At 39.4% G+C, this 15,189-nt stretch overlaps 1 protein-coding gene across 2 annotated transcripts in view; it reads right to left on the bottom strand.

Moving 5' to 3' along the window:
- chrnd (cholinergic receptor, nicotinic, delta (muscle)) overlaps nt 1–14,777 on the bottom strand; it is a 37,293-nt gene extending 22,516 nt beyond the window's left edge. The window contains exons 1-6 of one of the 2 annotated variants that reach the window (XM_035412899.1): nt 14,630–14,777; nt 8,185–8,330; nt 5,849–5,893; nt 5,466–5,575; nt 4,865–5,020; nt 4,412–4,521 (exon numbers count right to left, since the gene is read on the bottom strand). In XM_035412899.1, the coding sequence (XP_035268790.1) occupies nt 4,412–4,521; nt 4,865–5,020; nt 5,466–5,575; nt 5,849–5,893; nt 8,185–8,330; nt 14,630–14,729 (667 nt within the window). In that variant the 5' untranslated portion in view covers nt 14,730–14,777. Of the gene's footprint in view, nt 1–4,411; nt 4,522–4,864; nt 5,021–5,465; nt 5,576–5,848; nt 5,894–8,135; nt 8,158–8,184; nt 8,331–14,629 lie in introns of those variants that run through there. The other variant, XM_035412900.1, reaches the window with a different exon arrangement.
- Nucleotides 14,778–15,189: the final 412 nt, after the last annotated feature.

The following is a 15,189-nucleotide window of genomic DNA, read 5'->3' as shown; positions in this document are numbered from 1 at the left end:
TCCAACCCTGTAGAGTAAGCTTGTTCAGCAAGCAAGAATCCTACCAAGTACAAACTAGCACTGGAATCACACCTAATCATACAAAAACAATCCTGCCAGATACACTAACATAATCAAATTATCCTAGCTAGGTACAGTGAGCTGAACTATAGGCTAGGGAGGGGTGGGGAGAGGTGCAGCCTGAAGAGATGAGTCTTCAGTCTGCGTTTGAAAGTGGTGAGATTCTCTGCTGTTCTGACCGTCACGGGGAGGTCATTCCACCAGCGAGGGGCCAGGACAGACAGCAGACGTGAGCGGGAAGTGCAGACGCGAAGAGGGGGAGGTGCCAAGCGTCCAGAGGTGGCAGAACGGAGAGGTCTGGCTGGTGTGTAGACACCAAGACTAACCCACCACAAGTCAAAACTCATTCACTCCGTCACATCACTCACTGAGTCATTTGTTCTCTTACTGTACTCACTGTTGAGTGCTGTTCACTTACTTTTGACTGAATGAATTTTGCAGGATATTTTGATATTTTGACTATCCAAAGAGTTTTTAACTTTTAAACAGATGCATTATTTTAGAGCATCTGAGAAAGTTTTATGTTTGAGTGTAATGTTTATTTATCTATTTATTTAAGATTTATTTGGCAGGGACAGTACACATCAATCAACATTTTAGTTCACACTTCAATGTAAATGTGTCAGAGTTAGCCAAGAGGCTAATGTTTTCGCCTTTTATTTATGTATTTGTTTGTTTATGTGTTGAAGTGGTAATTGTTGGGAGATAATTAATGGTTAATGGTTTTGCAAATTAATTTTTGCTCTCTCTGCTCCACATTGAATCTTGCATTTTAGTGGCTATGTGTCCTACATTTCATACTGGTTGACTTTTCCAACAAATGTTTGCACTTTGTTTTGAACTGTTGGTGATGAAATAAAATCTCAAATTCAAAGGTTCTACAAAAGTCTATTAAATATTTATTTCAGCCTGCTTTTTGTGGTTTTAATGCATTGTGTGTGCTTATTTTTGCTATCTTAAATTAATATTGTCTATCACCTTGCAAGCAAAAAAAACTTTCCGCAGAATTCTGCAGATTTTTATTCTGGATCACTGCTGAAAACTGTAAAAAAAAATCCACAGATTCTGTTTGGGCTTGGTAATAAGTATGTATGTGGCTATATTGCAAAGCAGAATGAAGACAGCTAGATGTAGTTACATAATTAATGTAACAGGTTATGTTACAGTAGAGAAACAGACTAACAGGGCAACATAGCTCAGGAGGTAAGAGCGGTTTTCTGGCAGTCGGAAGGTTGCTGGTTCGATCCCCCGCCCTGAGCGTGTCGAAGTGTCCCTGAGCAATACACCTAACCCCTAATTGCTCTGGTGAATGCGAGGCATCAACTGTAAAACGGTTTGGATAAAAGCAGTCCATTTACCATTTAACAGAGTAAATAGCTACGGGATTCAATATAACTGGCTATACAAACACAAGCAGTTACCAGAATATGTATAGGATATACTGTAATTAAATTAATAAACAAAATACTAGCCATAAATAGCTAGCTAACTACCTAGCTGCTTATCCAATGCAGCTGTGAGTTATGATATGTAATGGCTTTAAAAAAAAAATCTTTCATACTAGCATGTAAACTGGCAAGGCACTGGGCAGGCAAGCTAAAAAGAATACATAGCTAACAACGTTAGCTGGCTTAGCCAGCCAGTTACGTTAGCTAGCTAGCTAACATTAGCCGTACTAACGTTACTGAGCTGGCATCACATTTTTGCTGAAGTCTACCTGATCGGTATCTCATAACAGTTACACTTTTAAATCTGATTTTACCTCGCTAATAGCCTAATTTTAGTTAATCAAAATTGGCTGCATGTATAGCCAGTATCATCAACCCTGTGCTGCCCTGCACAAACCTGAAGCTAGCTGCTCTGCACTCTCCGGCTGAGCTGCTGACTGGCTGTCAACATCCGCTGTAATGTTAGTTACATTCTCAATCTCATCATTATTCTCCTGAATCTCCTCAACAACCTGCCTCAGTATTTTCTAAAAAAAATAAAATCTGCGGATATCCATCGTTTCAGACAGTTCACTAACACTAACGTTACTGAACGAGAAATATTCGGACTCGTCGACAGAACTCTGCGTAGTGCGTAGTCTGCGTAAATTTGTCAGACAAGCGGAACTGTCAGTCTGTCACTCAGAACTCTGTGACTGAACTTTACTATACCAGTGCTAGCCATCGAAGTCTGCAACCTACTGCGCCAACTAGTCGGTTAGGTTACTTACTGCTCGATTTGAAGGGGGTGATTTGTTTACGTTAGGGCTCCATTAAATGGAATGATATTTGGTGCTGTATCTCTTTTTTTTTGGGGTGTCAAAAAATTATTTATTTATTTTTTGTGTCAAAAGGTCCGGGGCTGGACGAAAAACATCCGGGGCTTCAGCCCCGGAAGGCCATCCCTAACGACACCACTGCCTTAGGATGTTGCTATTTTCAAGAAATACTTCAAACTTGTCTCTAATGATAGATTCCAGTATTGTACATGTGATGCAAGTTAAACTTACGGGCCTGTAGTTTCCTGGATCAGTACGGTCCCCTTTCTTATATATTGGTATTATATTACCTCGCTTCCAATCCTCAGGAATTTCTCCAGTTTCTAAGGACTGCCTAAAAATACCTTCCAGTGGTTTAAAAATGATCTCACCTAACTCTTTGAGTACTCATACTCTTTGGGTATTTGCCATCAGGACCTGCTGCCTTGTTTGTCTTTAGTTTAAGTAATTATGCAGTACTTCGTAATCCACTATTTCAATATTTGATAAGACTTTCTGAGTACTGAATATGCGTTCCAATCTATTAGTAACCTCTTCTCTAGTAAAACACTCAACAAAATAACTATTTAAGGCATCAGCAACATCTTTATTCTTAGAAAGCAAAGCTCCTTCTTCATTTGTGATGCACCAGATATCCTATTTTACTTTCCTTTTCCTACTACAGTATTGAGAGAAAAGTTTAGGATTACTTTTTGCATCTTGGGCAATTTGCCTTTCAAAGAGCCTCTTAGCCTCCTGTAGTTCTTTTTTAACCTTAGCACGGATATTACAATATTCAGCCTTATTACTCTCAGTTCTGCCTTTTTAAAAATATCTTATAGAGTTTAGTTTTTTCCTCAAACTCTCCCATATGGCTTTGTTCATCCACTGGAGGAACACTTCTTCATCTTTCTTTTCCTTACTTTTGGAATAAATTTACTTTTCACCTCAAGAATAACGCTTTTGAACCTACCCCACTTTTCATTCACAGACTTGCAGTTAAGAAGTTTCACCCAGTCAATATTACTTAAGTTTTTATTGCATCTTGTTGAAATTGGCTCCCCAAAAATAAAAAATTCTGGCCATGGAGGAGGCCTTGTTTATAATGCCATAATGCATGAAATCTAACTGCAAAATGATTGCTAGTCCCAAATGGCTCAATTACCTCTATGCTTCTGTCCGGATCATTACATAGCACCAGATCCAAAATTGATTTCCCTCTTGTAGGCTGATTGACATACTGTCTTCCTCACTTTTTCCTTGTCCTGTCATCATTTCCTAATTAATAGCAGGGTAATTGAAGTCACAAATAATAATAGTTTCACAATCCTGACAAGCTTGTTTTATTTTTCTAAAGAGTGTTGAGTGCACACTACTGTCTGAAGCTGTCAGCCGGTAACACACTCCTATCGTAAGGCCCTTTTCATGTTCCCCTATGAGCTTTATCCAAATATCCTCACTAGGCACAAGCTGTTCAATTTCTGGAATTTTCTGCACATTAAAAATGTATTTTACATAGAGAGCTACACCCCCACCTCTCTTACTGGATTTATCCTTCCTAATGAGTTTGTACCCTTCTATTTTATATTCATCCTCATCCTCATCTGCAAGCCATGTCTCTGTAATCCAAACTATGTCACAACCCCCCCCCCCCCCCCCCCCATTTATAGTGCCACAAGTTCCAAAAATTAATTGTTAATACTTCTAGCATTTAAGCAAAGACATTTCAGATTGTTACTTCTACACATCCTCCACATATTACTTCTACACATCCTTCTCACTGAAATGCTGTTCAGTGCCACCTGACTTCAAGGATGTGCACATACTGTTTCAAGGACAGGGGAACTCTGTTCCAGAGGACTGTTTGCAGGTTTTACCAAACAATTACTGTTCCTCGGCTTAATTAGCTAATCAGCTATATGCATCAATGCAAATCCCTCATAGGGATTGAGGATCAGAAATCAAGCCTTGGGGTGGGCAGAGCAAACCAAGTAGCCTGGTAGAGGCCATCTGCCTTACCGCTCAGCTCCCAGCAAATGGACGCTAGATCCAGAGGGAGGAGAAATCTGGGCACAGCACAGAAGTGCTCAGAGAAGAACATCTAACCTGTGAAGCCTTCAGGATCGATGATGATCCACTCCACCTTGTAGGTCTTGTTTGCCTCTGTCTCTTCTTTCAGATTCATGCTGATCTCTTTGGCATTGTAGGTCAGGGAGCTTTTGAGAAAGAAGAGAAGGGAAAATAACCATCTCATAATGTTGCTTCAATGTTATGACAGTGTAATTGATAAATAGCCTTGACAGTCAAGAGAATTGTGTTTGGAGAGAGGCTAAAGGTGATCTTTGGTGAAAAAATAGTGAAAACTGGATTTTATTTTTCACCTTAAACTGATGCTAAAACTGCTTTATTTGTTCAAATAAAAATGAAAAAAACTTTTTCTTGTTGTAATGTCTATTGATTTAACTGACTTTATCTAGCCCTGCTCTGCTAGCCATCTTTCTTGTGATTCCATCTAGAAAAGAACATCTCCTTATAGACTAAATGAAATGCACACTTCACCTGAATTTGAGGGTACAGTTCTGCCAGTCAAAGGGGAAGTAGTTGACGTTGATGGCACAGGAACTCCGGAATATGGCTGGGGGCAGCCAGTAGACATACCCACTAGGGTACACCAGCACATTGCTGTAATAGGCCACCTGAAACTGGGCATCATTGCTATGGAGGAGGAGAAGGAGGAGGAAAGCTCATGTACCTAAGGAGCAGCTGCAACAAATATCCCTTGTTGGCACATTTGATAGAGCCAAACCTGTGCCGAACCTGTGCTGGAGCTTATGCAGTTTTTCAAATTTGATCCAAATTGGCAAGACCTGATTCAGAAACAGGCTAGTTTGATTTTTAGCATTGGTATTGTAATGCTGATGAAAGTATTTGGTAAACCCTGGGTTACAAGATGCCAAAAGATTGCCACACAAAAAAATTTGAGCCATGCTTGCCAGCTCACATTGGGGACAAATAAGACTGATAGATGGCTCCTCACCATATTCATGACCCTTCGATTTCCACCTTACCTACAGTGCAGCAGACCTAACCACATGTGCATCAGATTAAGCAGGAATAACTGAACTAGCCAACACGCGGAACCTGCCCTTGCATCTCTTACTTGTTTTCCAGAACAATCTCTGGCAGCCACACCATTTGTGATGGAAGATGCAAGACACCAATGCCATCAAATTCAGTGCTGTTCCAAGAAAGCCTGGAGTCATACCAGCCCTGTGCGTGCGTGTGTGTGTGTGTGTGTGAGAGAGAGAGAGAGAGAGATAGAGAGAAGGGGGGGGGGAGGGGCGGGAGAGAGTCACTCCGTGGCTATAACTGAGATAACTGACACTTTGATATAGAAAAGATTATGTACTGGGGGTACAGAACACTGGTGGTTATAGTCTCTTACTTTATGCGCTACTTAAATCTCCAACACTATTTTGAGTATGAACACAAAAATTTAAAACTTTTCTCTTGGAAAGGGGATATAGCAGCATTTACTCTTACATGTTCCATCCATACATTGCTGAGCAGTGTTTCATCCACTTCTTTCTGTAGGGGAGAAAAGAACATAAAAAGAATCACTGAAAGTGATTAAGCATGGTTGCAACCTGGTGGTTGGTGGAAGGATGCTTATGTTGAAAAGGATGTCATACATATGGTAAAATTCTTTGAGGTAGTTTTGAATCTACTGGTCCTGGGGTTCTGGTTAAGGTCAATGGAATATACACAATATAAAGTAAAGATAAAGAAAAATGATTTCAATTTTTTTTGCCATTCTACATTCATATTTATGTAACACTGTTTGAAACTCTATTCTTTTTGACTAGTAGGACATTATATATAGGAATCATAAAAAAATCCTGAAGTTCATGTTCTCTTGATAGAGAACCTCCCGGAACTCTTACACATCTCCAAAGTAAAGTAACTGGGGTGAATGTGTCCCAACAGGAGGCAATACGGTTCTTAACTGGAAAATCAAGAGATAAAAGCCATTTATTGCACACAGCCATTGTACCCGGCACACCAAAATGGATGAATCCTCAAAATATACTAACAAATTGCTATAGACTGTGCTTACTACTGATTGCAGAGCATAACCATTGAACAATCTTATTATGAAGATTTTATGTGCCTATATGATTCTTTGTGTGCCAAGTAAAGTATTCACATTCTTTAAATTGATTTTAAATATTTGGTGTATTTTTAAGAAGGAACATTTGATTGTTGTATAACCTTCATCATTCTTGATGTTTGTGTCTTAGATGTTATACTGTGCACACATAAGCCAATACTTCCTTAAGTAACATATATCTTTTTTACACGCAGAGACCATATCACTCTCTCAACATCCACATGATAATAGTCTCACCTCTGCAAGCTTGTTTTATATTTTCCAAGAGCATTGTATTCACACTGCTGTCTGAAGCTGGCAGTCGGTATCACACTCCTATGTTAAGCCCTTTCTCATGTTCCCCTATGAGCTTAATCCAAACATCGTCACTAGGCATGAGCTGGTCAATTTCTGGAATTTCTTGCACATTAAGATTATCTTTTACATACAGAGCCACACCCCCACCTCTCTTACTGGATCTATCCTTCCTAATAAGTTTATACCCTTCTATAATAGATTCATCCCCATCCTCTTCCCCCAGCCATGTCTCTGTAATCCCTACTATGTCATAGCCCATACAATTAATATCAGCCTCAATTTCCAAAAAATGGTTTTTTATACTTCTAGCATTTAAACAAAGACATTTCAGACTATTACTTCTACACATCCTCTCCTGTTCCCTCATTCCCCGCCGTCCCAATCCACCCTTACTAAAATTTTGCTTTAAAAAAACTTTATTAATGTTTTCACTATTATAGGTAGCCTTGACAGCTTCCATCTGGGCAGTCTGCGCCTCCCTACCCATTTCACTCTCTATCCTCCCTGCCCCCCAAGTTTCTAGTTTAAATAATCCTGTGCTACCCTGAGCATACGCTGGCCCTGTGCAAAGGTACCCCTCCGATTCAGGTGCAGCCCATCATGTTTGTACAGCTCACTCCTGTCCCAAAAGGAATCCTTGTGCCCCATAAACCTGTACCCCTCTTTCCTACAAAAGGATTGTAGCCATGTGTTAAACCTCCAGATACAGTTCTGCTTCCCTCTGCTTGCACGTGGTACAGGTAGAATTCCAGAGAAGACTACCATGGAGGTTTTGCTCTTAATATTCTCTGCTAATTCCACAAATTTGTCCTGCAGGACCTCAAACCTGCCCTTATCTATGTCATTGGTCCCTACGTGGATCATGACAGCTGAATCCCTTTCTTTTCTGGCCAGGAGCTTGTCCACGTGCTCAAGGAGATCTCCTACCTGGGCACCAGGCAGGCAACACACTGTACGAGACTCTTTGTTACGCAAACAGACTATGCTGTCTACCCCTCCCTCATCAGTCCCCCCACTCTCAGGGTCAAGGGCCAGGTCCAATTCCTACAAGGGCTGGAATCGGTTGGACACCACAACCTCTGGAGATGCCGCCCCTATGTGGTGTGCAAGCCCTTTCCTGTGCTTACGCCCTACTGTCACCCAACTGTCTCTCCCTGCCTGCTCTGAAGACTTCCCCTCCCGGTCTAGGCGTGCACACCAGTAAGGCAGGGGTATCCTATTTGTGCCAGAAGAAATGAGTAATTCCACTAATGCTACGGTCCTGCTACTGTCACCAAAACAAGATCCATATTTTACCAGGATGCATATTTTACCAGTGAAATCAGAATGGAGAGAGTGAGGGTAGAAACAGTGTTATTTTACCAGTGAAATCAGATTGGAGAGAGTGAGGGTAGAAACAGTGTTATTTTACCAGTGAAATCAGATTGGAGAGAGTGAGGGCCAAAGTGACCATCACGGTGTCCTCTTTTTTTTCAACTGGCCGAAGATCCTTGCTGTAGGCACGCTCCTTAAACAAGTGATTAATGAGCCGTTCTTCCTGGTTTCTCCCCCAGCATCCTGCAAACGGGACAGAGGTACAGAGGTCCACACTACTGTTCATATTGGGCCTGATTTATTAAGAACTTTAGCATGTGCAAAACCTTTTACACGTGCAAAACTAATAACACAACCAATGATGGGTACAGAAGAAAAACCATGACAAATCTTTGGTTTTGTGTGTACTAAAAAGTTTTGCATGTCCTAATGGTCTTAGTAAGTAAGGTCCTGTGAGTGAAAGCCCCTGATAGCACAGGTATGATAAGAGGAGCCTCTAGCAGGTGAAGATTTGTTGAAGATTCTGACAAAACCCCCATAGCCTTTATAATGACATAACAATTTCAAATTAATATCATGTTTGAGACACAACACAATGCCTTTACTCATTGGTTAGCAGAATGTACAGTAGCACTATATCTTGCAGGTAAGTTTGTTTTAATGAATCATACTTAGGCACTATGATCACGCTCTTAAGCGTAATTGCTATGTATACCATTATTTTTTAACTTGCTGCCCATTTACTGTAATTCTGGCTGTTCTGTACCTGTGCTATTATTGTGCTAATGTCTGCAATATTTCAACTCATGTCATACAGGCCCAGGAAGTAGTCACACTGGATGAAACAGCTCAGCATGCATTTCATTACATTACTACCGAAGGCCAGTGGAAAAACTACAAAACACAGGTCCGATAAGGTACAATACACATTTGTAACAGTTATTCATAGCCATGAACACATTAAGTTCAGTTCACTCAGTAAACATTACTCTCTGACCTAACCTATGGTAGGTCAAACTAGAAGAAATGACAAGCTACAACATCAAGATAATGATACAAAGTACAATATAAGTGCTGGATGGAGGTACATGTAACATGAAAGTGGCACAGAAGGTACATGTGTAACATGAGCATGCATGTACAGTGAGCTCCATAATGTTTGGGATATGTCTGGGATAAAGCTGTATATGTATATGTATATATATATATATATATATATATATATAGTTATATTGAATTTTTATTTGACAAATAGGTTTCATCTGGCTGGGAATGACATAAGAAGGTGAGAAAAGACGGTAAGACATTGTGTTAGAGATATTAATGAAACCTATTTCTATGTTTTTTTTTTTTTTTTTTACATTTTTACAAAAAATGCCATGTCCAAAATTATTCATACCCCTTGAAATTGTTGCAAATGTTTGAGGAAATGCAAGCTTCTATACCATTCCAAATGGTCCTGGTAATTTCTACCATGTTCTAGAGCATTCTAATCAACTATAAATTGAGAACAGCTGATGCAATTGTTGTTCTCTAGTCAGTTTATAGTCAATTGCAAGTCATGGCTAAAACCAAAGAGCTTGGTGAGGACCTCCGGTTGTGGCTGCTCACAAGAAGGGGAAATGCTACAAAGCCATATCCAAGCGTTTTCAAGTGCCAATGGACACAGTGCAAAGCATCATCAAAAAGTACAAGGAGTTCCACACTGTGAAAAATCTCAAAGGGCGTGGTAGGAAGCCAAAAGTGACCCCTGCACTGGCCAATAAGAATCCAAGGATCACCACCAAGGCCATCCTGAAGAATCTGAGCAATTCTGGTACCAACATCTCAAGGCAGACACTCTAGCAGACACTGCACAAGGCTGGCCTCCATGGACGCCGACTAAGGAGGACTCCACTTCTCCAAGACAGGCACACAAAAGCTTGCCTTCGCAAAAGCTCACCTGGACAAAGAAGAATCTTTTGGTCATCAATTCTGTGGTCGGATGAGAAAATTGAGTTGTTTGGACACAGGGACGTGGCTTTCGTTTGGTGAAAGAAAGGAGAAGCATTCAACCCCAAGAACACCATCCCCACGGTCAAGCATGGTGTTGGGAATGTAATGCTTTGGGGTGTTTTTCAGCCAATGGGCCAGGAAACGGCAAAGTAAATGGCATCATGAGAAAAGAGGATTACATTAAACTCTAGCCCCTAGTGGTCGGCAGGCCAGCGTGCCGAGTTTACTGAACTCAGATATTCAGTGCTACTGCAACCAAAGTATGAGTTAAAAATGGAAACACTTTGTTTTAGTTTCATTAGTAGACGATATATGACAACTATGCCGAATACGGCGTTTCGCAGCGCCACCATTGTCGCTCTGGTAGTTAATTTAACACGCACCCCCTCCCTGCTGTCTCATCTGCAACTACATCCCCCACCCATGACATAAGGGACAATATTGTCTATTTGGGAATTCATAAAAATATTCTTTCACCACTCAAAAATAGTATTTCGTCATAGCAACAAGATAAACCCGACAATAGCCAATAAAGATATGGCAATACAGCAGTGAAAACGCTGCTCACTGAATAACAAAATAAACGAGACAAAGTTGAAAAGAATGATACCATGTCATTCTACAGTCAATATCTGGGACTAAATATTGAATAAATACACAACCTTACCATTGGTTTTACGTGTAGAGATGTCCCTTTTGAGACTGAGTGGTCATATATTGTCTTGGACAATCCTTTTGTGAAATATACGTGCATTTGTGATGCCTGGGTAGGCTACCTTCCAAAACAGCTGTGCGCCCTTTTTAGTACAGTCTGGCTTGATTGACAATTCATTTATTCAGTAGTTGAGAGTATAAGCATTCTAACGATGTATAACGTCTAATTTTGCTTTTGGAATAGCGTTTTATAGGTCAGCGTAACCGAAAGTTTTCTTATCATCGCATTCACTTACGTATTCACTCTGTGGTAGCAGTAAAAGACGCTGCACCTAACGAAACATTGTCAACGATTTTTTGTAATTTCTTGGAAAATACTATTATTATTGAGGACCTTTGGGCATAGCTAAGCCATATGTTTTCTGATAGACCTATCTGACATTTTTCTGGAGCAAAACAGAAGCGGATTGAACTGTATCATTCATTTACTGTCTCTGTCTCCATCTACTGAACACAGATCAAATTTCATCATTGCTATGTAAGTTTTACTGCTCAAAATATTTCGGTTATCCATGTTATTTTTGAAAATGAGTGTCTTTAAATAGGTTAGTGATATTATATAATGTGGATATTTCACACTAATGTAAGCGTTAGTTAGTAGTGTAATAGTTTTTGTGATGCATGCAACAGTGATGACGAGAGTGCTGGAACATTGCCAAAATGTGGTGGACAGTTGAAAATGGTTTTCATGTCGTCCCATCCCCATACAAGAAAACATATGAGAGTACAGAGTTTAGAAATACATTCAAGAGTTAATTATTACACATTTAGGTACTGTAAAGCATTGTGTGACAATATTTTTACATTATTTTTTAATCTGATATCAATGTTTCATCTTAAACCTTCATAACGGGCTCATTTATATGCTTTACAATGGACAAAAAGCATTATATTCCTTTCTGGAGAGATTTTGGACATGTTTCTGGACCCCTAGCTATTTTAGACCACTGTACTGACAGAAAGCTTGTAATTACCACTTGAAAATGATGCAACAGTGAGTTTCTTGAGTAAAAACAGTTGATTTGTTGTGAAATACGTGAATTTGTTGTGATTTACAGCAATGCATAATTTAGACATTTTGGGTGGATTTGGAGATATTGGGTACACTGCTTCGTTTTTGCTTCATAGACCTTTAGTAGTTCTACATATCCACCCTTGGATTTTATGAACTTGTGGTCAAGAGGTTTTTGATCCAGGACATGTATACTTTAACCTGCTGTATATATGTAATCTCCCAGTATTTCATTGCGAACTAAAAAAGAGCAAATTCATTTTAGATTTTTTGCTTAAACAATTGCATTTGTGGCACTTCATTTCTTCCGAAATGATTAATATAAAGTAATCTAAGCTAGTATTGTAAATGGTACAAATGTCTCACTTCATTTAAGCCATTTTCAAGTATCTGTGGTGTTCACATCTGGAGTTATAAAGCTTTAAATAGGGTACCCCCTAAATGGGCAAGGATTAGCCAGATTTGGCATGTGCACTTAAGGGGTTAAGATTCTGGAGGAAAACATCAGGCAGTCTGCAGAAAAACTTGGAGCAGCACTGGACCTTCCAACAACACAATGATCCGAAAAATACAGCCAAAGTGGTCAAGAAATTGTTAACAGAAAACAGTATCAATGTTTTGGAGTGGCCCAGCCAGAGTCCAGATCTGAATCCCATCGAGAATCTGTGGAGGGAACTAAAGACCAGAGTGATGGCAAGGAAGCCTTCCAACCTCAAGGACCTGGAGATCTTCGCAAAAGAGGAGTGGTCCAAATTCCCAGTGGAGACGTGAAAAAGCTTGTTGTCAATTATAAGAACCATTTGACAGCTGTGATGGCAAATAAAGGCTTTACCATTGATTACTGAGAAAGGATATGAATAATTTTGGACATGGAATGTTTTGTCAAAATGTAAAATAAACATAAAAATAGGCAATATTTTTCATGAATATCTCACAATAACACAATGTCTTACCGTGTTTTGTCACCTTCTTATGTCATTTCCAGCCAGAAGAAACCGATTTGTCAATTAAAAATTCACTATAACTCATTTGGCATGGGTTTGGCATGGGTATGAATAATTTTGGGCTTAACTATATATATATATATATATATATATATATATATATATATATATATATGACAACACTTATTATACATAGCCCCCCATATTTGGGTGCCATAATGCTTGGGGAAAATGGCTTGACAGGTGTTTCTAATTAGTCAATTGTGTGTTCAATTACTTTTTTACTACAAGGGTCTGGTCTTAATTCTAGACTTTAGATTGCCTTTTTAGTCTATCATTGGTGTTTGTCAGTATACAGTAAGGACCAGAGTGGTGCCAATGAAATTGTGAGGCTGGAAAAAAAAGAGCTAGACATAGGTCTAGGCCAAACGTAAGGCTTACCAAAATCAATAGTTTGGAACATCATTAAGAAGAAAGAGAGCACTGGTGAGCTCAGTAATCGCAAAGGCCAAAGAATACCACTACAGTTGATGACCAAAGAATTCTCAGAATTTACTGAGCAGTTTCTTTCTTTTCCATCACTTCGGTACAGGTTAATACTCATCTTATCTGTCCTTATGACTTTGTTTCAGAACTGTACAGTTTTTTTATTATACTTTTTAGCAAACTCTATCCAGGCTGTTCTGTCCTTGAGACTTACCAGTGGTTTGCATCTTAAGGTAAACTTTCTGAGGCTATGCTGGTGCAGTCTTCTCTTAAATAGTAGTCTTTGATACATCAATGCCTTACATTCTGGAGAGTGAGAGATCTGTTTGACAGTTGAAAACGGGCTTTTCTTCAGAATTCAAAGTATTCTTTGGTCTGGTCATCCAATACAGTGGTCTTCCATAGTTTACCAGGTTGTTTGCTATGACTGAGATCATCATTCTTGCTTCTTAACAATGTGCAGTAAAACTGTTGATTTTAACACACCCAATGTTTTCACTATGTCTCTGATTGTATTCAGATTTTTCAGCCTTGTGATGGCCTGCTTTACTGCCATTGATATGTTGTTGGTCCTCATATTGAGTGACTACAGTAACAGACTTCAAATGAAAATATCAAACCTTAAATCAACTCTAGACCTTTTGTTAGCTTTCTTGTGAACTAATGATGCAACAAAAGAGGTGACCAGGAAACAGCTGAGCAGCCAATTGTCCCATTACTTTTGGTTCCCTAAAATAGAGTCTATCTATTAAAAGGGCTGTAATTCCTACATGGTTCACCCCATATCAATATACCCTCAAGTAAAAGCTGACAGTCTGAATTTTAACCTCATATGCATTGTTTCATTTCAAATCCAATGTGCTGAAGTACAAAGTCAAGACAACAAATATTGTGTCACTATCTAAATACTTATGGGTTGTGATTAGCTGTGTTGTGGGCAGTGAACATAATAACTGACTCAATTTACTATCAAACAACAGTGAATATTTATTTAAATGTAAAAATTACCAATTCATTAAAATAAGTTTTCTTACAATTGGTTCGGCTCCCTGTATATTTTATGGAATGACTACAATGAATAGAATGTCAGAGTCAGAAGAAATGTGTGTTAATTGAGCACACAAAACACACTCTTGTCAGTGAATGCTTTACCATAAATCTTAATACACAGTTACTCTTAATCACAAACACGTATGCTTTGGAAAGTCATCTTTTTCTGTGCCTGCAAGATTAACATGTTTTTGGTAATGTTACAGTAAACAGATCATCAGCCGATCAACCAACCCCCATTCATACGGTGTCTTTCACAGAGTGTTTTCACACTAACAAGCAAAAAAAGGCTATCTCAAAGGTTGGGTGCTGAGACTCAAAATAAGTCACCGTGTGCTTACCTGTAGCAGACAGACCCAATAAAAACAGCAGAGAGAGACCAGTGTTAATGAGCACCATGGTTGTGTCCTGTCTCTCCAGTCCACCCATGCACACACACATTCACTACCCACAAGTGTCTGGGATACAGCGGAACAGGCTTCCAGACATAAAGTCTCCCTGACTGACAGGGGCAGGTGGGGAGAGAGACATGAGAAAATAGACACAGGATCTGTGACCTGCTCATGAGAGAGACAGGAAAAGGGGGGCAGAGACTACTGAAATGAGGAAATGGAATTTTTTTAAACTTTGTTTTCTTTACTCTTACCCCTATCGTGACCTCCCCCCCCCCCCCCCCAAGACACACATCATCTGTATCTAAAAACACACTTGCATACCACACCCATGTGAACAAATGCACAAGCTCACTCACACTTTGTGTGTCTTAAAGTGAACATAATGCAAGTGCCTACAAACATAGAACTCTGAAGTTAAAGTGAAAACATGAACTCATTTTTATGTAAAGACAAAAGAAATAAAAAACATTTCAAGGTGTCTGAAATGTTTCTAGTCGAGGCGTAAA

This window comes from Anguilla anguilla, chromosome 4 (assembly GCF_013347855.1).
Source record: "Anguilla anguilla isolate fAngAng1 chromosome 4, fAngAng1.pri, whole genome shotgun sequence".
Taxonomy (NCBI): domain Eukaryota; kingdom Metazoa; phylum Chordata; class Actinopteri; order Anguilliformes; family Anguillidae; genus Anguilla; species Anguilla anguilla.
The sequence above is the reverse complement of the archived record's forward strand: the minus strand, read 5'-3'. Positions and strand labels throughout refer to the sequence as shown.